Source organism: Callospermophilus lateralis, chromosome 6, assembly GCF_048772815.1.
Source record: "Callospermophilus lateralis isolate mCalLat2 chromosome 6, mCalLat2.hap1, whole genome shotgun sequence".
In the NCBI taxonomy this organism is placed as follows: domain Eukaryota; kingdom Metazoa; phylum Chordata; class Mammalia; order Rodentia; family Sciuridae; genus Callospermophilus; species Callospermophilus lateralis.
The window spans coordinates 29,028,868-29,053,703 of NC_135310.1; the positions used below are offsets into that span (position 1 = coordinate 29,028,868).

General features: G+C 39.1%; 1 protein-coding gene across 1 annotated transcript in view; it reads right to left on the reverse strand.

Annotated features, from left to right (window-relative positions):
• Arfgef3 (ARFGEF family member 3) overlaps window positions 1-24,836 on the reverse strand; it is a 160,186-nt gene that overhangs the window by 83,994 nt on the left and 51,356 nt on the right. The window contains exons 5-8 of the mRNA XM_076859689.2: window positions 18,877-18,945; window positions 11,175-11,297; window positions 6,996-7,038; window positions 4,518-4,596 (exon numbers count right to left, since the gene is read on the reverse strand). Coding sequence (XP_076715804.2) covers window positions 4,518-4,596; window positions 6,996-7,038; window positions 11,175-11,297; window positions 18,877-18,945 — 314 coding nt within the window. The remainder of the gene's footprint in view (window positions 1-4,517; window positions 4,597-6,995; window positions 7,039-11,174; window positions 11,298-18,876; window positions 18,946-24,836) is intronic.

The window sequence follows — 24,836 nt, forward strand, 5'->3', positions numbered from 1 at the left end:
AAAAGATGGGTGCCTTTCAGACTTGCACAGCTGCAGACAAATATGTGGCATGTGCAAGATCAAAAAGAATCTAGTGTCCAGCAGGGCAACATGTTTGGGATCTCTGGAGTTCTTAGAATTCTTTTTAAAAACCATTTGACTCTGCCCTCCTTAAATAGGGATTTGTTTTTAGTTTGATAAAGGAGAAAGGGCATCGAATAATTGTGTAAGGAGTTGAATGGAGTTTGAAAAAATGACACAGCCCTTAGGCTGCCCTCATTGATTTCAAGACTGTTCTGCTATAGACTCATGCCTGACACTCTGCGCCAGGAGGAGAGGGAGGCTGGGACAAGGTGGCAGTGACAGACAGGCAGAGAATGAATAAATATTACTCTAAGCCCAATTATCCTTCCAAAAATTATTGGATTTAAGCAGGATCATGTAACTCATCTTGCCTAATATAGAACTCTATTAATACCACATCTCCAAGGCACATGGGTGAGTTGTGTCGTGTACCTTAATATATTTTCTGAATATTGCTGAGAGATTGAGCATATCAGGGATATATTCCTCTACCAAGGCAAAGTCCTATGAAATGTATGGGCACTGATTTTGGAAATGGTTGTTGGGAGGTACTGATGGTTGTGAGATATTAGAGAAAGAACCTATTTAGAAGGTAGAGGAGGCATCAAGTTCTCATAAAAGAAATAAAGGAATTAAGGTAGTAAAATCAGAAGGAACCATACAGCTAAGAGCACTTAAGGAGAAAGAATAGAACACTGGTACAAGGGCCTGGCATGATTGGGCCAGTGGATTTAGAGGCTTCCTGTCTCAGCGGTACTAAGCACACTGTGTTGAGCTTCTTTAGCAATGCCCCTACACACCCAAATGGTGAGGACTCATGATGAGAAAGACCAATATCAAACAAAGCAAATGAGTTCTGGAGGCAGAATTATGACCAGGGGAACTGCATCAAAATAACCAGTCAAGACTATGAAAATCCCATCAAAACCATCAGGCTCTTTTCCAGTGTGCATAAAGTCACCTTTGACCCAGTATTCAGTGAGAACCCCGAGAAAGTACATATGCATCACAATAATTATTTTTCTCATTTAATGCCTATTCTCAAGTCATGGGGTTAAGAACTGTTTTCAGTAACCAACAGAAATCCATGACCTTTGATTTCTTGTGCGTATGTACATGCACACACACAATGCATGTTCGTTCAATGTATTTTCCTAACAAATGACAGTCAAATTTTTATTCTAAAGAGCTCAGGGGTCCTAACTGCACCCAAAGCTAGAATTAGCAACCAATAGCTCTGAAAGCAAACAAACCAGTTTAGAAACAAAATATATCAAATATATTTTGATATTTATATAGTGTGTAGCATATTTGCTATATGCTAGACACCATATAATTTAAAAAATCCCACTTGTTAAGTGGAACACTTCCTTAAAGAGATCAAATATAAATGCCTATAACAATTACAAAACAGGCTTAGTTGAACTGTCCTGGGTAAACCAGGTGATCTTGCCCCCATATTGGGGGAGGTGTCCCTGAAGCCATTAGGGTTTAAAGAATCACGAATTTAATGCCAAGCACTTACTGGACCTAGGTGAGGATTCTTTTCCAACCAATGAGCAATGGTACATCTTAAGTCTACCATTTATAGAGATACAATCTCATTCTGACTTATTCTGATGGCTAAGTGTTAATTTTCTACAACTTAAAAATTTCAGTTTTTTCCCAGGGAAAAAAAAATGTTTAGTTGATTAGTTTCCCTTTGCTCTTTGTCTTATCTTCTGACAGTGCTAAGACCTAGGGTGGGGTCTTGACGGCTGGCTACTATCTAGCTGCTGCCAGTTGGCTGAGGTGCTCTCCTGAGGAACATAAACCATGCCAAAGAATGTCCACATCAGATGAGGACCCTGCACAGCTGTGACGGAACACACAGGGTGGAAGCCTGTCAACAACCCATCTGAACCAGGGTTAAAAAGGGGGGAGTTCTACACAACCACAAAGTGACCAAGTGTTCCCACCCCTGTGAGTGATGTGTACCTCTTCTCCAGTGACAACTCTAGCTCCAACCTGTTCCCCTCATGCATTAGATAGAAGCTCAGGTGTCCAATGCTAGAATGGACCTCACTTTCTGAAATCACTCAGTCCTTGAACATAACTCTCAATTCTTTTTCCCTGCTCCAACATCACCTAATTCAAGCTCAAATCCTATCATGATTCCTCTGAACATCCTTTTACTTGAAGCTCCTTAGTTTCCCACGGCGTACAGACCCTCTCACTATAATGAGTTAATAAGCCCAGCTTTTGTTCACCTCTGTTCCTAGTAATCTTTGTCTGATGGATACTGACTATCCATCTGTTAAGTGAATTTCCTCATTCCATCTTATAAAAATCCTAAAATATTTTGTACTTCTAATATTATACAATCATCCCAAGAATAATGTTAATTACTGTATAGAATACATAAGCTTGGTGTAGTTGTGATCTTTGCCCCAAGTTAAGAACTAATAAGGAGTAGAACAGTGATTTAAACCCAGGTAACCCAAGAAAGATAATGCAGTTGGGCCACCAGTAATCGAACCTCACTCTTGAGTGAGTCTTAGGAGTGAATGTACCAAATGGAAAGATACCCCAGTTCTGATGTAACAGCTGATTCTTCTGTGATGGGTAAGAACTGGGCAGGGCTGGGGAGAAGTTAGGACTAGAGGAGATCAAAACCCTGCTTGCTGATGAGTAGAGTGAATATCTAACCCATCTGGAGCAGGACTCTATTGAGAGTGAGGGAAGATGATTATACTTTTATACAGCAGGTGCATCCTGAGATAGTTCCCAGAAAATCTGGTGGCAGGGGGACCCTACTGGTGGGTCACTGCAGTTGGTGCCAAAGCTCTCAAGTTAGGACAGTAGTCTGAGTGTCAGTTCTTCTGTTCCAACTCTCTACAGCCAGGAAAGGTGGGGAACTGAGCAGGGGACAGCAGGACCCTCTGAAATCCTATCTGCTGCTAGGCTCATTCCTCCAGAAGGGGAGAAAGTCCAGACCTGCCTCCTGTGTAGGGTCTGGGGGTGGGAGAAACTTGAGGGGGGAGGGTGGGAAACAAGTGAAATGCCATTTCTTTTTGGTTTATACTGTCCATGAATTAAATAGACCTTCCTATTTTGTGTGAATATTTAACATATACAACATGGTGTTGTATGATACCTGTGTATATTGAGATGGTTCTGCTATGAAACAAATGAGCATATCTATCACCTCAGTTATGCATTTTCCCCTGCTATGGCAAGAGCATCTATAATCTACTCATTTACCAAAAATCCTGAATAAATACACTGTTGACAATTATAGTCCTCATGTTGCACATCAGGTCATTTGAATTATTCATCTTACGTATTTGCTGCTCTCTTGATTTCTCAACCCTCAAACCTTGTAACAGCCATTTTCTTTTCTGTCTCTGTGTATTTGACCTTTAAGTGCCTGATGTAAAGAGAGTTTCATTTAGTTAAAGTAGGCAGGCAACTTAGAGGAGCAATGGATAAATCGATACAGAAACCATTTGACAACAACTCTTAAGAGCACTTCTAAGCTTAGCTTTATAATAATCCTGAGTCTGAAAAACAAAACAAAAACAAAAAAAAAATTTTCTGCAATGTTTTTAGCAAAGTGAAAGACTTCATTCATGTCTGCAACTAATCCAGTCTCCAAATCATTACCATATTTAAAATTCTACAAATAAACATTATCTTCATTATCAAATGTCCTAGTTACCAGTAAATGATAGTTTAATGTGTCTTTCATAATTCAAAGGGCACTTTAGAATCTTTTCTTGTGGTAAAATTTTGCAATCACCATATAGGTAGCTGGTGGAGTCTTTTCACCCCACCTTGGAAAGTCTGGCTGTTTTATAATTTGGCTACAACCGGATGCAGAAGTTGTCTTAACTTACTGCATGGAGAGTTAGCAGGAGACATGGCCTAAGTGAATTAATACCATTGATTAAATTGGTATGTAACTAACTGAGATTATATAAAGTCAGAGTAACACTCCCTTTCTTAAAGCTAGGCATATGAGCTCACAGGCTTAGGTACAGTTAAAAGAAGAAATAGAGAAAGTCCACATGATCCAACCGTTATTCAACTGAGGAAGAAAGTGCAGCACAGTTCAATGAGAAGAGTCATTCACAGTCACACAGCAGGGCTACGCCGAGGTAGCAGCAGCCCCCTTATCAGCCAGCTCTTAGCTCAACATCCGCTCCACTCAGCTCCACGCACCAGGGATTAACTCCTCTTTGCGAGATGTTGTTTTCCCATTTTCACTTCAGAAAATTATACCCTTTGGTAATGGTATTTGACATTTTGGGATTGCCTGAGGTCTGTGAATACATTTCTCTGGAATGACAGGTGTATCCCAGTGGGAGGGAATTACTGTCCCTATCATCTGTAATTTTAAGTGATGCTGTAGACAGACAATATTTCAGAAATAGACCATTGGTGGATAAGAGTGACAGCAGAAAAGCACTTACTTTATGGAGGCTTGTAACTTCTCACACAGGACAGTGAGGACAGAGACCACATCATCACAGAGGGCCTCTACTGTTGACCCTTCAAAACAGAGGAGGTTACAGCATTAGTCACCGCTGGGGCCACTGGCAGCCCTCTCAATGCTCCTTCCCATCCTCTGCCTTTGATGTTTTGGGGGACTGAGAAGATGGTTTGCAGATGTGGAGCCTCCCTTAGGCTCCCAAGACAATCACAAAAAGAATGAAATGTTGTCCTCCCTTTTTAAAGTGAAACAAACAAAAGATAGTCCAGGAAGAAAATAATACACTGTTTCTTATTATAAATAAAATTCATTCCCACTTAATGAAAGGATGTTTGGTGAATTTGAGAAACAACACAACTGATAATGATTTTCTCAATATTTAGACCACTGGGCTATCTACAAATCCCTCATTCTGATTTCTTCAATTTCTGGGTCTTTGAGGCAGAGCTGAATTGCATCCCAGAGAGACAAAATATGGAAGCATCGAGAAAAAAGACAGGCATTTGGAACTAGAAACCAGGCATGTGTGTGTGTGCGCGCTGGGGGGGGGGGGAGCAAATAATTCAATCACCACCTTTACCTTCTGTAACTATTTGTCCAGCATCTGGAGGGCACAGGGTCTTTGTTGGTAATGGAGCAACCGGCAATATCAGAAAAATAACTTTCCCCTCCAGACATACTCTAATTTCCAGAAACTAGAATCAAAACTCCCACAGAAGCACTGTGTGAAAAAAAGGCTGGAATTTGGAATCTGTTCAAGCACAGGTTCACAACTTGCTGATTGTATAAGCCTGGAAAGCGTTGGTTTTCCTTAGGGCAAATGAGATAAATAACACAGATTGCACAGAATGGTTGGGCAAAGTGAAATAATAAGTGGAAGCATTTGTTTACAACAACAGCAGCCTGTAAGGATCTATACCAAGGGGGCAAAGCATCTGGTGGACGTAAATATGAATGAAGGACCCTGATGTCAACAAAGATGGAGAGAACAATGTCAAGAGTGTAAGAGAGAAAGAAAGAGATGGAGGGGGGCAGGGAAAAGAGAAACAAGTGACTGATCCTCAAAATTTAAGACCTCAAATGTAGGAAAGAAAGTAATAAATCATAAGGTATAATGATAAAACAATTTAAAATAAATAAGATTCTTAAGCTCAATTTTAGATAAACTTCAAGTAAGGCCCTCCATTAATTCCTTACAAAAAGAATTTTTAGAGATGTGTCCTTCACCAAAAGGACTTTAAATCCCTTTTCTTTTTTTTTAAAATATTTATTTTTTTAGTTTTCGGTGGATATAATATCTTTATTTCATTTTATATGTGGTGCTGAGGATCGAACCCAGTGCCCCTTGCATGCCCGGCGAGCGTGCTACCGCTTGAGCCACATCCCCAATCCTAAATCCCTTTTCAGCTTATAAAATCGTCCTATGTTAAAGTGAGCTTTCATGAGAATGTAATAGCCAAAAAGAAAGGAAAGGACAGGTGGAGAATCTTGTGGCCTATCACTGAGAGCTTCAAAAGCAGAAAAGATGCTAAAACATTTTCTGGAACACAGTCCAAGAGCATGGCATGATGGGAAAAAACTGCACCTCTGTGATGCTTCAGAGAAAACAACTTAAAAGAATTTCTCATTCTCATTTCCCCCATTTCCATTTTTTTTCCTAATTATGGCATTTAGCTGTTTTTCTCTCCCCCTTTCATTCCCTCCCTTTCTCATTTTTCCCCACCCCCACCCTTTCTCCCTATTATTAACTGATAAAAAATATAAAAGAACAGCATATTTTCCCAACATTTTTAATATTACTGAATAAAATCTGAAATAAAACCTATAAAGTTTTAATTAGATGATTTGAAGTGTTCCACATCTCAGAATGTCAAAGCCATTTTTAACAACTGAATTACTTGTCAATTATCTGTATACCTCCATTTTTTTCTTTCTTTTCCTGTGGCTCAGTCAGAATAAAAATTTCTTAACTTGATTTCATCTGTAACTTAAACTGGGCTGTCTGCAAGACTCCCTGTGCGATGACTCATTTTTCACGTCAATAAATTGGTATTTGACAAATATAATTCTAGTGCCATAACAATGTATGTCAACTAGGTTTTTATAATCCTCTAACAAATTTTTATTTTAGCAATTAAGCCTGGCTTCATGGAGAGCAGAATAAAAAACAAAACAAACAAACAGGCAAAAAACCAGCCTTCAAGTAGGAGGTTTGTAAAGAGTTAATTTCCCTCATACAGTTGAAATAGAATAGGTGCAGTTGGCATAGAGTGCAGGAACAGAAGGAAGACAGCAGCTGATTAAATAATACCTCATGAGACACAGCTAAGCAGAACCTCCAGGGAGAATGGTAAAGTAACCTGAGAGGCACTCATCTTTACACCCCCAACACGAGGCACACAGTAGGTGTTCTCACATCCACTTTTTAAGCTGAACTAGTAAAAACTGAATTTGATACCTTGACTCCTGAATTCTTGTGGGACATCTGGATTTTCAATTATCTAGGGAGGGAGAGACACACAATTATGAGATTTAAGCAAGAAAAATCCTAACTCTTAGACAATGGAAAACACTAGGAAACACAATGGCGTCCTGGGTGCTCTGGGCACAGCTACCTTACCTTAGTATACCGTCCAGCTCTTGATGGCTTTTCATATGTCTCACTAAATTTATGAGAGAGTAGGATGTTTAGAACTGAACTCATCAGTTCCCAGATTCATTCAAGAGTCCACACATTTCCCTGAAGTTAAGGTGCATGGAGTATTATATGATCCCAGTTGCTGGGCTACCATCTGCAGCTTTGCCTACCTGAAGAGGTGAGTTCATCTTTGCACAGATAATAATTTATCCCAGGGCAATGACACAGATTGCACTCTCCTATGCTCTCACAGATATAGACATGTGTCATAGTCTTAAGAAAAATCAAAATAGCAGCCCAAAGATGACCATATCTCAAAAGCACCATCTTCCTATTTAATGGGGAGCATATTTTTTCCTTTCCATTTTTTTATTTGTTCTAATTAGTTATACATGACAGCAGAATTCATTTCAATTCATTGTACACAAATGGAGCACAACTTCTCATTTCTCTGGTTGTACACAATGTAGAGTTATACCATATATGCAGTCATTCATGTACCTAGAGTAATGATGTCCATCTCATTCCACCATCTTTACTGCCCCCATGTCCCTCCCCTCCACCTCCTCCCCTTTGCCCAATCAAAATTCCTCCATTCTTCCTACATACCTCCCCTGGTTAATGGGGAGCATTTTAACTTCCTGTTATCACACTGCCACTCTCGGTTGTTGTTAGGTGGATCCAGAGCTATTAAGGGCAGAGATAGCTCCTTGGATAAACAGGAAGGGAAAGATGCTTACATAGAATGAGACTTCCTTCCCAACACAGAAATTACCTAGTGACCACTGAGTTTTCATGCCAATTAACCACTAGCCAATGTAAATCATCCATGGCACTGTTGTGTGTGTGTGTGTGTGTGTGTATGTGTGTGTGTGTGTGTGTGTTTAACAGGCACATATTTTTACTATTTTCCATTCATTAATTTGCAGGAAGCTCACTGCTTCCACTGTACAACTCAGCACTAGGCTAAACACAAGGTTAGAAAAATGTTTTATGAGGAGGCACATGCAAGTTACATTCAAGGGTAGAAGAATCCCTAGCCACAAATATTTATATGTGGCAATTTTGGGGATTTTTTAAAAAAAATCAATAATTTTTAAAAAATCAATAATTTTTAATTTAATTATTTTATCTAAATAATTCAAGAATAAAGCTAAAAAAAATTAGGATTTCTGAGGATAACAAATCAAAATACAAAGTTGTAATCCATTCTGGGGGTAGAGATAGACATTAGGTTGAAGATGGACTTCATATTAATGCTTTTGCATTCTACATTATTTGTTTTCTTTCCACTGTTTGTAGGTCTTTCTAGATTTGAGGTGCCCCTCGATGTCTTATCAGTGATGCGTCATGATGGGAAGCATATACATTGTTCCCAGGTAATGTTAAGTGTCCCCCAGAAACACACAGCCTCCTCAGAGCAAACCTCACCATTTCCATAGACTTCTCTTCAAAGGCATTGAAAAAAAAATATCCAGTTGTTGGATGGCAAAACTTATATTTCCCCCTCTTAGACATCACAAATGCTTCAAACATTAGCATCCTGAGAACTGCATTTTCTGGGATATGAAATTATATCTCTGAGGAATTGTATGAGTAATAGAAAATAATGAAAAATACTAAGTTTCTACCTAATTTGGGATCTTGCCTCTGGTTGGGGTGAATCTAAATGGCCAAGGATAAGCAGAACCAGATGGCTGAGTAGTCACAAATTATATGCCTAGGACAGAGATATATAACCTCTGTGGTATCAACCAGACTTCCATAACCACACCTGTTACCATTCTTCTGGAAGAGCACTAAGAGCTAAAAGATTGAATTATTTGGCTTGAAACCCAATACAGCCACATGTCTCTTAACAATGAGGTCATTTGCTGAGAAACTCATTGTTAAGCACTTGTTACTGTGAGAACATCACCTAATGCATGTGATATAGCCTACTCCACCCCAGGAAGTATGGTGAATTCCATTCCACGTCCAGCCTGTCATTGACTGAAATATCATTGCATGGTGTGAATGTCCTTTCTAAACATTTAAAAATAAGATTTTTAAATGAACTAATGATTGAAAGTATCTTGAAACCATGAAGTTTCTTTCAAATGTTTCATTTAAATCATTAAGATATTGCTAATATTAGAGTATTTTATCATGATGTGGTTGTGTATGAACATAAGAATTCTCAACAGCTTAGATTTCTTTTCATTAAGAACACTTTTTCTAATATATTTTCTATTTATAGATTTTTTAAAAAAAACACTAATATTCTCAACCACCATATTCAAAATCTTTTGGTAAATTAAATCATTTTTAATCAGGGGAAAAACTAAAGTAATATCTCAAGTTAAAACAATTTTTAACCAGAACTTGGGCTTTGGATATAGCAAACATAAAAGAAAACAGTATTTGATTTTTTAAGACTAGCGCCTTTTTTCAAATATTGGCTGCCAGAGTATACATGAGCTGATAGCGTGGACTGGGAGCCCGTCAGGGGACCGGGGCTTTAGTTCTGGTTCTCTTAATGAAAAGCCCACTAATTTTAGATTTCAATTTCATCTCTCTGGGCTTTATCTTTTAAAAACAGTAAAATGAGGAATAAAAGAATTGAACCTGATAATCCCTAAGTTTCCCCTTAACTCCACAATCATCTGACAACTAGAAAGCTGAACTTAAAAGTGAGAAATAATTGAAGTTAAGCACAAAGTCTTAATTTCTGTACAATTAATTTCTGAGCTATTTTGGACTGCAACTGAGATTTCCCATTTTAAAAAGTAACTAGTACCATTTCAGAACACCTCTTGCAGATCTCAAAATAACTTTTATCTAAGTTATCACTGAGCCAGATTTTAAAAAACAAAATGCCCATCCTCCCATCCTCTCACTGACATTCTCAGAAAATAATACATACAAGAAGCCAATCACACTTACATTTTTCTCTAGAAACTCATTTTAGACAATCTGTTCAAGTTTAGAGCAAGGAGTTCTAGATTAGAGAGGCTTTTACGACAGAGAATACAAGAGCAGCTTTACTCTGACAGCCCCAGCAGTGACAGGAACCTCCTGTCATAACCTCTGAGTTGACAAAGGACCAAATCTCAAAGCATGAGATGAACTCTATTTGTTATTCTTTCTCTTTTTTTTTTTTTTTCCCCTGGGTACCAGAAACTCAGGGGTACTTGACCACTGAGCCACATTCCTATTCCTTTTTTTGTATTTTATTTAGAGGATTTTTTTTTTTCCCCCAGAATCTGGCTCTGTAATAACTTACATTAAAGTTATTTTGAGATCTGCAAGAGGTGTTCTGAAATGACATTAGTTACTTTTTGAAAAGGGAAATTTCAGTTGCAATCCAAAATAGCTCAGAAATTAATTGTATAGGAATTCAGATTCTGTGCTTAACTTCAATTATTTCTCATTTTTAACTTCAGTTTTCTAGTTGTCAGGGGACCGTGGAGTTAAGAGGAAATTTAGAGATTATCCTGTCAAATTCTTTAATTCCTCATTCTAGTGTTTTTAAAAGATAAAGCCAAAGAGATGAAATTGAGATCTAAATTAATGGGCTTAGCGCCTTTCCTTTGTTGGGGCTGGCTTTGAACTCACCATCCTCTTGCCTCTGCCTCCTCAGTTGGTGGGACTACAGGTGTGGGCCACTGTGCCTGGCTGCTATTCATTTTCTATAGTTTCAAATTTACTATCACAATAAACTTTAAAAAGTGTTCAATGTAACAGTTTTAAAAGAAAGATAAATTTTTAAAATACTGACTCAACAATTATGGAAACCATAGGGAAAAACAACTTTCAAGACTTCAGGGTCAGGTAGGAAAATTTCTAAACAGTTTAATTCATTTAATGAGTTTTCTTTCAGAACAAGCAGGCCCTTCCTAGTGTTTCCAAAGGGAAGTAGCTGTGGAAGGGGGAATCCCAGGTGTGGGACACCCAGCCTGCAGTTACGCACTGAGATGCCACCTAGACCATGATGAACGTGGGGTGCTTCAGGCTTACCGTGTTCTCCTGCCTTTGCCGTAACTGCAAAGTCAAGTCACTCAGCATTTGGCTGAGAGTTGCTCGCACAGCAGTGTTTATACTACGCTGGTGACAGCTGCAGGTGTATGTCTCAATGCACACCTGGGAAAGAAATAAGACAGTACTACATGAGCTCTAGGCATTTGTTCACTATCAACTGTTTTGGGCTTTAACCAGGGAGAATACCAAATCCTTTTTAAATAGAAAGCTTGATTTCAGACTAGTTTTCAATGAAAATAAATGTATATAAAATATCTGGAAATATGTTTTAAGCAAATAGAAAAGTCATGTTTCCCTAGGATTGCCATTCTTACATTCTTATTCTTTTGAGCTGCAAATTAGTGAGTTTTACATGAACTAAATAATTCTATTTAGAACAAACTCAGGTGGCTATAAATTAATCAGGAAAAGCTCCCCTCATGGCCAAACAGAACAGAATTTATCAACTTGTGGATTATAAAGTGTGGATAGAGGACTATTGAAACCTTTTCTCTTTGCTCTGAATGAATTTGACTTTGGATTGACTCTCTAGCTGTGTTCTTCTGGATATTTTATAAAGGTGGAACAGCTCACTGTAGAAATGTTTCCTAGTTACTATGCTGGGTCTCAATGGAGATAACTGTGTTAACTCTAAATACCTGCTGGGAAGCCACAGGACTTCCCTCAGTTTGGTGACTCTTGTAATTGATCCCATGCTCTGAGGGAGCTCTGCAGGCTCTGTTCATAGAGTTGTTTTAGAAACACTGGTTCTTAATTGGGACATGGGGTTCCAAAGCCAAGGTGACTCTGCCTTCATTTGATGTGGCTCTCAGTCTCTTGCACCTACACTGGCATTTGAAAGCCAGAGGCCAGCTTCTGGAGTGGCATGAGGATCTCTGTGGAAACTCTGTGCCTGATGTCACCTGCCTCTGTTTCCTGTCCTGTATCTGCTGAATGAGAATAACTGGTAAGGCCTCTTTGGGCCTCCTGAGACTGTATAGCTGAGCCCAGGAAGATTCCCTGGTGGTTACTAATGGAGAAATCCCAATTAAAAAAAAAAAAAAAAAACAAAAAAAAAAAAACCCAAACCTCATTTGATAATGATGATATTGAATGTCATGACTTTTCAGGGTTTTCCTGTTTGTTTTTCTTTCTTCTAAATTCTTTTTTTGAAGCTATAGGAATGGGCATAAAAATCAAAGCATACTTTAAATTCATCTACTTTTTTTCCTCTCTTTAAGGTATTCGTCCTTGCAATTTCACAAAACATAGCTCAGGATTTAATTTACCTAAATCATTTTTTCTAGGAATAACTCCAAGATTATTTATATTAAAAGTAGAAGTTCTCACCCAAATGGAAAATTTAATGATTGATCACTGAGATAGGAGAGAGACTAAGTGTTAATCTTTATTGCTGCTACTGCTTGAGTTATGGGAGTTTTCTGGAAAGCTCATGAAAATAAATCTTTTTGTAAATTAACTAGGTAAAAGAAAATATTTTCTTTTTCTTTTTGGTGCTGGGGATCAAACCTAGGGCCTTACACATGCTGGGCAAATGCTATTCCTCTGAGCTACATCCCCAGGTACAAAGAGTAAGTTTTTAAAAAAAGTTTATCTCCTCTAGAGTGTTTAATGTTTCAAAGGTGCATTTGAAACTTAACACTATATTTGGAAGTTGACCTAGATGAATTCATTTTATAGTTAAAAAATAGAAGTTACACAGTATGTATTTTCATAAAACTATTTGGGACATGTGAAATTTATTTTCTCAAATGATTATGATTATATTGGATCTGAAGGGATGTTAACTTATACAAACATAGAAAAAATGGTGTTTTAATCCCCAAAAGGCTTCTTCTTTGGCATGTGAGGGAATAATTTAAAAATCTTGAAAATACTTCTAAATGAGGGCACTGTTCCCCTCGGACGAAACCAAATTCTGCCTAATCTGGAACACTAGTACTATTTGCACCTCACAATTTAACAGTTTCCTTTATAGCTTACATTTTCCAAGAAATCTTTGTAACTGTTGATCTTTAAGCACTGACATAAATTTAAGGAGAAATTTTAAGCCTTAAAAGCATTGAAGATGAAAGAGCAACTATTTTGAGAGCCCAACTATATACTTAATATAAATTCTCTTGAATACTGAGCCATGCACACTAGACAGTCTTCCTTAAAAAAATACATCAGTCACTTCAGCCCATGTAAGAAAGCACACATGAGGACTCAGACTTTATATAACACAGTGTTATAAAGAAACAAGAACTTGGCAAATGCCAAGCATATTTTTGAGTTTTAATGCCACCACTACAGGGATAACATTGAATTTGACTTTGTAGGAGGCATGTTTACTAGCTTGAAAAAATATAATTATCTTAGAAGTTTATTCTGCCTAACTTGGGAATATACATACTGAATATTATAAAGATATATTCTGTTAAATAAAACTCACCACTTGTTGATAATATCCTAACTGTAGGTACTTAGGATGAAGTACTTCATCAGCTTTCCTGAAATTTTCTGAAGCAGTTTCTTAAACTTGCTGCAGTAATCACAAATTGGTCAACTAGGAAGGCTCACAGAAATAGAACTTCCATTTGAAACCTGAATGCTGCTATATTTAAGATCAGAGGTTTTTCACTATAAGAGGGTTTTCCCTAAGGGCAGGACTAAGATGAGCACATAGGATAAGAGAAGCTAAGAGGATCCCAGTTCAAAGGCAGACTGAGTTTCTTAAAAAAGGAGCTCAGGGTTTCTTTTTTTAGTCCCCCCAAATTGTTGTGCCTCCCCCTACCTTTGCTTTCATAATGGAAACTTAGCAACTGAAAAGCTTCAGGCCTATACCTCTGCCTGAGCCTAGGTGCAAAGAAACAAGGGAAATACCTGGTGAAAAGCCACAGGCCCCTGATTGCCAGGGAACACACGGTGACACAGGGCAGTGAGCAGGGTCATAAGGTACATTTTGATCATTTCATGCATTTGTGGATGTCCAGCTTTACGACATGCTAAACACAACTGAGAGCAAAAACACAGATGGTTAATGAAGCCAAACCAACCACAAAAGCAGAAGGGGAAAAACAAAACAAAACAAAACAAAAAACCAAGACCCAGTCCACAGGCATACATAAGCAAGAGTCATCAGGTAAGTGAACTGATAAATAAGAGTACTAGGTTAAACCCATGGTGGGTTGCTATATTATTGAATATTAAGTGGCAAATGAAACAAAGTTGATATTTAATATATATTGGCTAATGCCTCAAGAGGAATTTACTGAGCTTTGGGAAACACATGTCTTTCACTTTGTTGAACTATACATGTACCTTCTCTTTGCCACTCAAAAGGGGTCAGTGTCATTGCTGTGTTAAAATAGTGTATAATACTGAGTCCTAGTTTCCATAAAGAGAAGAGTTAGGGTATTTCCAATTATGAAACAAAATGATGAAAAATAGCTTATGGTTTCAAAGATGAGAAAGGATCAGAGATTAAGATAACAAGACAGCAATAGAAATGCCTTCTATAGAGAAAAGTCCTTGTAGGCTGGTTGATCACATGAGAACCATAGAAAATTTTGGTGACCACTGTAAGTCTAAACTCTTGTGATGAATTATGGTGACAACACAGTTGCCAGGCCATTTCTTATCTTCTCTGAAAAAGGTCTCCTTCCTAACAGGTGAACAACTATAACAGGTGGGTACATTCAAGAGGTACTTCATAGATTGGTACACACACACACACAGAGGGAATTGAAGTTATATCATCCCTATGAAATGTGTGTATAAGTAAGTCTGATTACCATCTGGGTAGGAAAGCTTGTTTGTATTCCTTTTGGATTTCAATCTGAAAATGTCTTAAAATGCTAGTCATACATGGAAAACTCTGATTGCAACTTTTCTCCTCCTCGTGGCCTAAGGTGACATATTAAAATGACTTATGACACCTCACTCCATTGATTCCTACACTTTCCCAAGTAGGGCCTTTTGCCTGGTTTGGAGTCTACTGAGATTCAGCTGCTGCCCTATGAACCAGCCAAAGCAAGTTGGGAAGGGTCTCTCTGTTCTGCATATCTTCTGACTCCAAAGAAAGGCTTCAGGAGTCACAGGTTGAAGAGAGTGGAAATTCTTGCAATGAAGGTCAGCTTAGCAGTAAGTGGTTATGAACTTACATTTCAGGAATCCAACTAGAATCAATACAGGGAGGAAGAGGGAGGGCTTCAAGGAGAAACAGGGACACTTCCTGAAGATATTTCCTCCCTCTGTGGTCTCCACTGGCTTGAGGCAGTGGACCTGTTCCCTTAGCAGTTTTCTTGCCAGGATATGGGGCTTACCTTTCCAGACTCCAAGAGAACATAACATATAAGATGTTTCCAAAATAAGTGAGTCAGGGCATCTTTCTTATGAATTATATATGTTTCATAGTTGTAGATTATTTTATGTCTACGAATAGTGCTACCACAACAGGGTAAGAAAAGTATTACTGAACATTTCAAGGATTATAAACTATACCAATTAAAAAATACTTTAGTGATGACTAGAACTGTTAAATAAGAATCTCTGGTGGTAGGTCTTGAACTGCAATGTTTTTAAGCTCACCAGAGTAGCAAGTAGAACTACTAGTAACCTCCAGACCCTCTGCTGGTAAAATAATGCTCAGAAAAGATAAACGATCAATGTGTAAAAATGCCTTAAAAAGTGACATATTCCTAATAGAGACTTAAATCTATGGTAACCAAAAAGTAAAATGCATCTATACTTTAGCCTCATATGTAAAAACACCACATAAACATTATCTCATAAGTACCTCCAGAAAGGTCTATAGGGAATATGCCTCCTAAAAACTCCATTCAATTGCCAATATTATTGTTCTGAGATTCTACTAACATTTTGTAAGAATGAGGGCAGCCAGAGGACAGAATAGCATAGTGGTTTAACAGCATATGTTTGCAATATAAAGTCTGGATTTGAATGTCCTGGGCAAGCAAATTAACCTTACTCTGTTTAGGATTCTTTATTTAGCTGGGTTGTGGTGGAGATTGCACACCTTCAGTATATAATAGATATAATATGTGTGTGTGTGGGTGGGTGGTGGTACTACTCACTGCCATGCCCTACGGACTCTGTGACTAGTAGCTATTCTTACTAATCAGTGTTTTGAAATCGACAGATAGATGGATGAAAGAAAGCAGGGGAAAAGGGAGGACTCTAAAAATATAAATCTTAGAGAAAAAACAACGCTCTTCAAATCAGTTCTGCCTGGCTCTGACAGCATGCCATAGAAACAAAGACTGGAAGTTTCTAGGAGTTGGTAAGATGAAACCAGCAAATACACATTTATAGACTGGGTTTTCTGTTTTACAGAAATCCCATAGAAGACTCTTTAGTAGGCCCAAAGCCATCCCAAATCCATCTGCTAATTAGCTTGGGAGAACTTTAGGCTATGACTCCATCTTTCCTTTACCCCCAAACCTTGGAACTTTGTATATCCAAAGCTTTTTCCTATTTTAGATATCTGTCCCTGGAAAATTCAACTGCTAATGTGGACAGCAAAGAAGGAGTCTTAATAATGATTGTTCAGGAAATTGATCAGACACTACTTGGATATTGTTGGATAGTTCATAATTGTCCACTTAAAAATTTGATGATATTTCTTTTTCTCCCTGCAACACAGAAGGTGCTCTTCTGAAAAAGTTTCCTAAGTATAGTTTAATTAACAAGATAAAGTCAGACACACTCACGAAGCTGCCTTCTTATTTACATTTTGAGAGTCTAATGATCCTTTTGTAGTTTCAGCAGGACCTTGGGGAAATAGCCTCATTTTTCATACTTAAGTACACATTCCATTTCCCGATCAGCAGGTTTCAGGGTAAACACTCTGCTGGAGTAAATTGTCAACGTATACCAAGGTGAGAAGGAACAGCTAGATTCTGCCTGAATTTCCAGAGGGTTTTTCAATGGCTTGTTTTAAGGTGTCTTTATAAAATTTTCCCCAACTATTTTTTTTTAAAGGCAAATATATAACATTTACCATGTGTCTGGACATGTAGGAACAACTTTTTACTTGGATTGTAGTTTTCATGTCTAATTGGAACACCCACACCACCAAAACTGGTGTATTTATCTTTTCTTTTACAGACAGCAAACACAAGGTTGCTCAGGCAACACAGGGGTAAGGGAGAATAGGGTTCAGGGTTCGCACCAAACTGTAGGGCTAGGGCTCCAGAGCCCATTCTTTTTACTACCACAGTTGAGTGCCTTTATCTGTAATCTTCATCTTAGGCTAAGGGTTTTTCTTGGTGGTTGTTTTCCTTTTCTGGTTTTGGTAGAGACCGTTGTGTTTTGATGATCTATCCTGCTGAATCCTCTTGTGGCTTCTTGATACCCTCAGTGAACCTTCACTTGTGTTGGCCCTGGCCCTGTGTGTCCACTGCTCAAGATTTACACATTTTGCCTCAGATTCCCATTCCAAAGCTGATTTCTGTGATGACAACAGAACCTTCTCCAGCTCTGCAGGGGTGGTATAAAGCTCCCTGGTGGCCCTCCCCTCCTGAAGGCCCCATGACTCCTTGCTGTCCCCAGTCCTGGGCTCCATGTGCAAGGCAGCACATGGCATTTCCCCATCTTACTTCAGAATAAGCCTTTTTCATGCTAATCCTACTTCTTGCTGTTTTCAGAAACTACATTGTCCTGTGATAAGCAAATAAGAACACTCTCAGTATCTCTTAAAATTCAATTGAAAACAATTACTGATAACTATTCTATTCATTACTTTTTATGGAGTAAAATCTACATGTGCTAAGGAAAATGTGTCTTTATAGATATATATAGTTGGAAACCAGCAGCCAATTGGCTGCTGCTTCTCTTTTGATAGACACATAAATTTCCACATGCTCAAGAGTAACTTTCACGTAATTTCACTTTTTAATACGTAAAAAGCACATATATCACTTTTTAAACGTAAAAAGCACATATATCCGCTCATAAAAATACTACTCATGAGTGTTGGTCACTGGACTTTCTTTTTCTCCATGATTTCAGAATTCAGAGAATGATTGCCTCTTTGTGATCTGACTATGTACTCTTGCCAGAAAAAACAAGTCCCGAAGACAATCTTTTCAAGAAGTGGAAGGAAAATTATTCTAAGCCTAGTAAAATTCAGCTTTGAAATGATGATGTTTCCAAAAGCCAAAGGCATTTGCCAGACATCCCAGAAGCCAAGTTTCCTGTTGGACATGTTCTTGGGCATGGTGGAAGACATGTGCGACCCTATTCTACAAGGGACTGAAAAGAAGGCTTTTTGATGTCAGCTACAAAAGGCATCCATCAGGGATTAGGAGACAGTAGTGGGATTTAATCAATGAACATCTCTTTAAATCTCATACTTAGTGTCTTAAAAAAAAAAAAAAAAGCAAATGCTTTGTAATTCATCTTAGGAAAAATAGACCAAGAAAGCAATAAGCTTGGCTGTGGCAGATTTGGAGGACCCAGTACTGTTATTTCTGTGGTTAAAGCTTCAAGTTAAGCAAACTCTAGCGCACATTTATGAGAAAGCACAGTGGGCCACAGAGCATGCAGTCTGCAGAGCGATTCCTTCCTAGAAATTCCCCACAGTGATCATTGCTGGGGCTCAGCCCCATCCCGATGTTTAGCCCAGTGAGAGATGAAGCAGCCATGAGCAGGCATTACAAACACAAGTGGCACTCACCTCCGCGATCTTCAGCACTGCGCTCCCATTCAGGTCAAAGGTCGGGGTGTAGGTGATGCACAGTAACACCTGCAACCCACAGGAGGCGAGGGAAGAAGGAAGACATGGGGTCAAAACAGAGAAGGGAATGTTGTTTCACAGGCCATTTGCAGTCCCAGCTTGATGATTCGTCTGCTCTATCTAATGTTTTTTTCTAACCTACCCACTGCTCTCCAACCAGTGGTCACTTAGCACCTAATAAAAGAAAGATGAGACTTCCAGCATAAAAGCTGTGAGCCTCTCACCCCAGGAATGAATCCCGTAAGATTGGCCAGAAACCTGCAGCCAAGCGTCTGTCCAATAGCAATCAAAGTGAAAAAAAGATCAGAGTGATCAGAAAAAAAAAATGACCACACCCACTGCTAGGCTGTCACATGACTTGTCTCCATTGATTGATATATATACACACACACACACACACATATACACACACACACACACATTTTAGTTGTAGATATCTTTATTTTATTTATTTATTTATTTTTATGCGGTGCTGAGGATTGAATCCAGTGCCTCACATGTGCTGGGTGAGAGCTCTTCCATTCAGCCACACCCTCAAACCTTCACTGACATTTTTAATAAATTTTATTATGATTGTTCCTATCTTACTAAGAAGAAAATGGAGACTCAAAATGATTATAAAGAATTTGCCCAAGATCATACGGGTAACAAACTGTGGAACTGAGATTTGAACTCAAAATATCTGACTGTGCTGAGCCACTAGACAACACTCTCTCTACCTTTCCCTAGACTCAAATATTACTGTAATTTTTCTGTTCTGTCTCCTTTCCAAATTTCATGGAATTAGTATATCTTTTATGCCTCTCTTCTCTTCTATAATTACCTCTAGAACACTGCATGGGGTTTTCTGATTTCCCAGTCCAGTTTTTCCTTAGTCCCCAGAATACATAGACAATAACTGATGATAATTGCAAGATCTTGAAAGAACATTGAAAATATTGCCTTCAATTTACAGAGCCATTAAGGAACAGATCAATAAAACCCATGGCATTTAAGGATTGCTTCTGATTTTGTAGGCACAAACCCAGACTCTCCCCACCTCTACCACCCTTCATTTGGCTCATGACTTCTCCTGTTGAAGGAACCGACACGGGGTGCTGGTGTCTGCTCCTCCAACTGAACCATGCCTCCATCAACACCATGCCCTGCCTGCAGCTTAGCCCTGGGAGGGGGTGGGCAGCCTTCCCAGGATTCTTTTCCTCTGGCTTAACTCAAGAAAGAGCACAGAAGCCTCACAAATTACCTAATACAAGATATGCACTTAATCAGTATGCCAGCAAGCAACTGTCTGATGTAGAAAAAAAAAAAATCTCTCTTAGTCTTAGCCATAAGCTAGCCAGCCCTAGGGAACAGTCACAAATAGATATAACTAAAGAAGGAAAAAAGATATTTGTGCCAGTGTGAGTCACAGGATAGATAACTTAATAGTAGGTCCATCCCTCAGTTTTTTTGATTCTTAAGGTGCTGCATATTCAAGAGCTGGCCCAGATGAAAATCAGCTCAGTGGCCAAGACAGGTACTGTGGGAGCAGCTGCCCTTTAGACTCATGGGAAATGAATTTCTTTTGTTCAGTAACAATCTTTGGGAGCTGGGATTTGGCAGACAAGGAGGGATGAAAGTGGGGATCGAAGGGTCACCAAGACCTAATCTAGGCTTGGAGGAAGACTCCACCTTCTATGTCTCTGTAGTGTGAAGGGACAGTGCCTTTGCTTAAACCCCCCTCTTGGTCTCTTCCTGTGCTAGGTCCTCTGAGGCTCATGTGATGGCTTCTTTCAGGCTTCAACCCAGATGCCATCCCCTCAGAGAGCCTTCGTTGATCACCCCTTCCAAACTGGCCTGTCACACCTTCTTGTTTCATTTGCTTCAGGGTGTGCCTCAGCCTCATAAGTTGCTTGTTCGTTTACTAAGCCCCATCTTCCTGTTGGACTTGAACATTTGCTGGGCCTGGGGAAGGCCCTCGGGATTCTCTCATCGGATGCTTTCTTATTTTAGTTTTTTTGCTACATTGCATAGTTTCCCTTTTTTTTTTTTATTCTTTGAATGCCATGTTTATGCCAGGGGGTGGGAAGGCATGAAAAAATGGCCGTGGTAGTTTATGGAGGTCACTTGGTCCATCTGGTCTCTTGATTTGTAAAGCGCTGGTGACAGAGCCTGGCAACGGGAGACACTTTACAATAAGAAGACAACGACGGCAAATATTTGTCTGAACTGGTTAATTATTAACGTCACTTATGGGACACAGATGGGCTTTCTGCCTTCTATCTCCCATGTGCTCATACAAGGGGCACAGAAAGTAATTTTAGAAAGACATTTTCAAAGTGTGACCCAGTTTTCTGTGATCAAGAGCTGCGTTTTGGCAATGGTGGCTGGAGACATAGGAATAGGGCCTATAGTTTTAAGTCTGCATGAGGAGGCCATGTTGGCAGTATTCGGTAATCAAGGGATCAAGAACCTCAAAGGAACAAAGGAAGCCCTACTCTTTGGGTGGCAGGGAAGCCCAGTGAGTGTAGAGGGAGGGGCTCCAGACACAGTGCACATGAAGCTGCAGGTCCCTCATTTACCTGCCAGCCAACAGTGACCAAGGTTGAAGAAAGATTTTGCACTCTGAGTGTTCAACTACCAATATTCCAAGACTCACTGAGCTATGTGGAAAAAAACTAAAACCAGAAAATAATGAGAGGAAGTGAAACACATTAATGAAGCCTTAAACTGGAGCAGTTTATTGTGGGGAAAGCACAGCATGTTTTAATTACAGAGCTGATGGTGTCTGTGACCCCCCATGACTCACAAGATACATAAAAGGCACAGTGTCTGGCCAGGATGATGCAGCAGATAGCAACAACTTATCAAAAATGATAAATAGAGATACTGTTAATGCTCCCAATGCCTAGCAAGCATTAATCCACTGGATTAAAACACAGATGGGGTGTTGGAAACATAGGATAACAGAAAATTAATTTAAAATCTGACTTTCACTGTCTAATGTGTGGGCAAAAAGTTTAAATTAATATTCTGAGCATGTTGGCTCCAAAGAAAACTGATGCACCTAAATATTGAGGGAAATTCCATTAAAAATATGTTTCCTAGGGTCATTAAAGCATATTGACTTAAGTTATCACTGAGTAGCAGAAACTTGAGTGACAGCATCTTGCAAATGGGCTTACTGGCACCACCTTCATAAATGAGCTTAGAGGAGAATAGAGAAAACAGGGGCAAAGCTTTCCACAAAAAGGGAAGGATTATTATGATTACAAAAAGTTCCAAATCATTTTTAAAAACCCAATCATTGAATAGTTATTATGTACAAGAAGCATCCTTTGATTAAAGATGTGTCTAGAAACCCTGAGTAAAAACAAAAAAAGGATTAGAATTAAACTATAAAGGAAAAAAGTGAACTGGATGCAATAATGCAAGAATGGGGAGCAATGATAAGAATCTAGAAAACATGGTCATTTTAGGAACAGAGGGATGAGGATAATGGTGAGGAGTATAAGATCACAGCTGTGCTCTTCTGAGTGGGAACATCCTGGATTAATCCTCTCCCAAGGGCATGTCATGGTCATGACCAGGGTTTTTCCATGAAGCAAGAAAACTGTTCTGGAAATCTGAATGTCAGATACAGGTTGTGTGATTGGCTAAAGGCAGTTCCTGCAATCATATAAGGTAATACAGGTTGATCATCTATAGCCTAGAAATCTGAAATGCTCCAAAACTTTTTGAGTGCAGCACTCAAAAGTTTTTAGAGCATTTCAGATTAGGGATTCTCAACTGGTAAATTCCACATAAATATTTCAACTGAAAAAACTTGGAAATCTGAAATACTTCTGGTTCCAAGTGTTTTGGATAAGGGATCTTCAACCTGTAATAAGGGAGTTTCAGGTGACCTGGTTGGGGCAATTCTGATCTGGTAAGCTCCCCATTCAGAATGCTCAGCAAGCTGGCAGGACTTCATTCTGAATGGGGAGAAAATCATCTCTAATAGTCACAGAACATCTTTAGTGGAGGCTATGGAACATTTCCCCACCTAACTTTTCCTGTTAAGATCTGCTGAAGATCTATCTTTTGCACACACCATCATGAAGCAGATCTTGTATAACACTGATGAGTCAAAAAACTATTTCTGTGGGGCTGGGGATATGGCTCAAGTGGCAGCGTGCTCACCTGGCATGCATGAGGCACTGGGTTCAATCCTCAGCATAAAAATAAAATAAAGATATTGTGTCCACCTAAAGCCAAAAAATAAATATTAAATAAAAGCTATCTCTGTTAAGATTCCAAATGCATCCTCCACAAGACCATTTATACAATATTCAGGAGTAAAGATGTGATACATGAAGTTACTGGTAGGAACTGCATGTTGCCATCTACCTGTGGTCTGCATTGTTCAGGCATTCTTGATTCATTCAACATATATTTACTGAGGTGGGACTAGAAGCTAGATCCAGTACTAGGCGTTGGGCATTGTTAATGGTTTGGATCTGGAATGTCACTCAAAGGCTCATGTATTGAAGACTTGGTCCCCAGTGCTACGGTGTTCAAAGATGGGGCCCTCAGGAAGGTGACTGGGTTGTGAGGGCTGTACATCATTAGTCCATTGATGGATTCATAATGTGATGGCATCATTGGGAAGTAGTAGAAACGATAGGAGGTGGGTCCCAGTTGGAGTAAGTACGGCATTGAGGTCATGTCCTGGAAGGATCTCTTGTCCCTTGCCCCTTTTCCTCTGCTCCCTGTCTGCCATGAGGTGAGCATCTTTCCTCTGCCACACCCTTCCACCATGATGTTCTGCTTTACCCCAGGCTTGAGCAACGGAAACACTTGACCATGGACTAAAACCTCTGAATATGTTAGCCCATATAAATCATTTATTTTTCTCAGGTATTTTGTCATAGTGAGGAAAAATTAACACAGGCATACAGTGGTGAGCCAAAAGACACAATACCTAGTCTTACAGAGCAAACATCTGGTGTGAAGATAGTCTTAAAATAAGTGACTATAATAAGTTGTGATGAACAACTGCCTGGGAAAACACAATGTACTCTGAAAAGGTATATTGGGGCCTAACCGTGTAATACACAAGTTGTAACGCTGTGGTAATACATAGATAAATTAATTAAACCCAGGAAAGAAGGCAAAGGTACTGCCAAAAAACGAGCTTCTGGGGACGTAATCTATGCCTAAGGCACATGGTGGACACAGAGGCATATTGAAGGAGTAAAAAATAGTTTTTCTCCTCTTTCTTGAACTATTAAAATTACCTTAATTTATTCACAAGTGCTTCTTGGAGTGATTGTGGTTTCATTTTTCACAATACCAGACGTCATTTGTAAGTTAAACCAAACAAAATAAACTACTAGAGCAAAGGAAATTAGCTACGAATGTGAGTGCAGGCCACAGAAAGTCTTGAACTCTCCTTGTGGCTTGGAGATAATAATGCCATGCACATTTCCAATTCCAGCCCTGGCTCTGGCTGAGAGTGTAGCTTTGTTACTTAACATATATTTCCTTCTGGCCTCTCATGCACATTGGCTTGAAACTTTATAAAATTAAAAATCATTGCATAATTCCTTCTCTTTAGAAACACTCCAGTTCTTTTTTTACTCTAAGTTGGCAAAGACAAAGACAGAAAATTCATGGGAATATTGAGACCCCACATGCCTTTCTACAGTATGCAGGGCATGCCAACTTCTGCACTCCCAGCCTTCTGGAACCTGAATGGCTAAAAGTGTACCTCCACTTTCTCTATCGTCCCTGCACAAATGACCAAGTAGCTTCAGTCTTCTGAAGACAGCAGAGTAGCACAATGTCTGTCTTTAGAGTGAAGGAATGAGGGAGTTCCATAGCACCTATAGAAGGGGATATTTCCTTATTTAGATTTAAAATGTAGATGTCCAAGATAA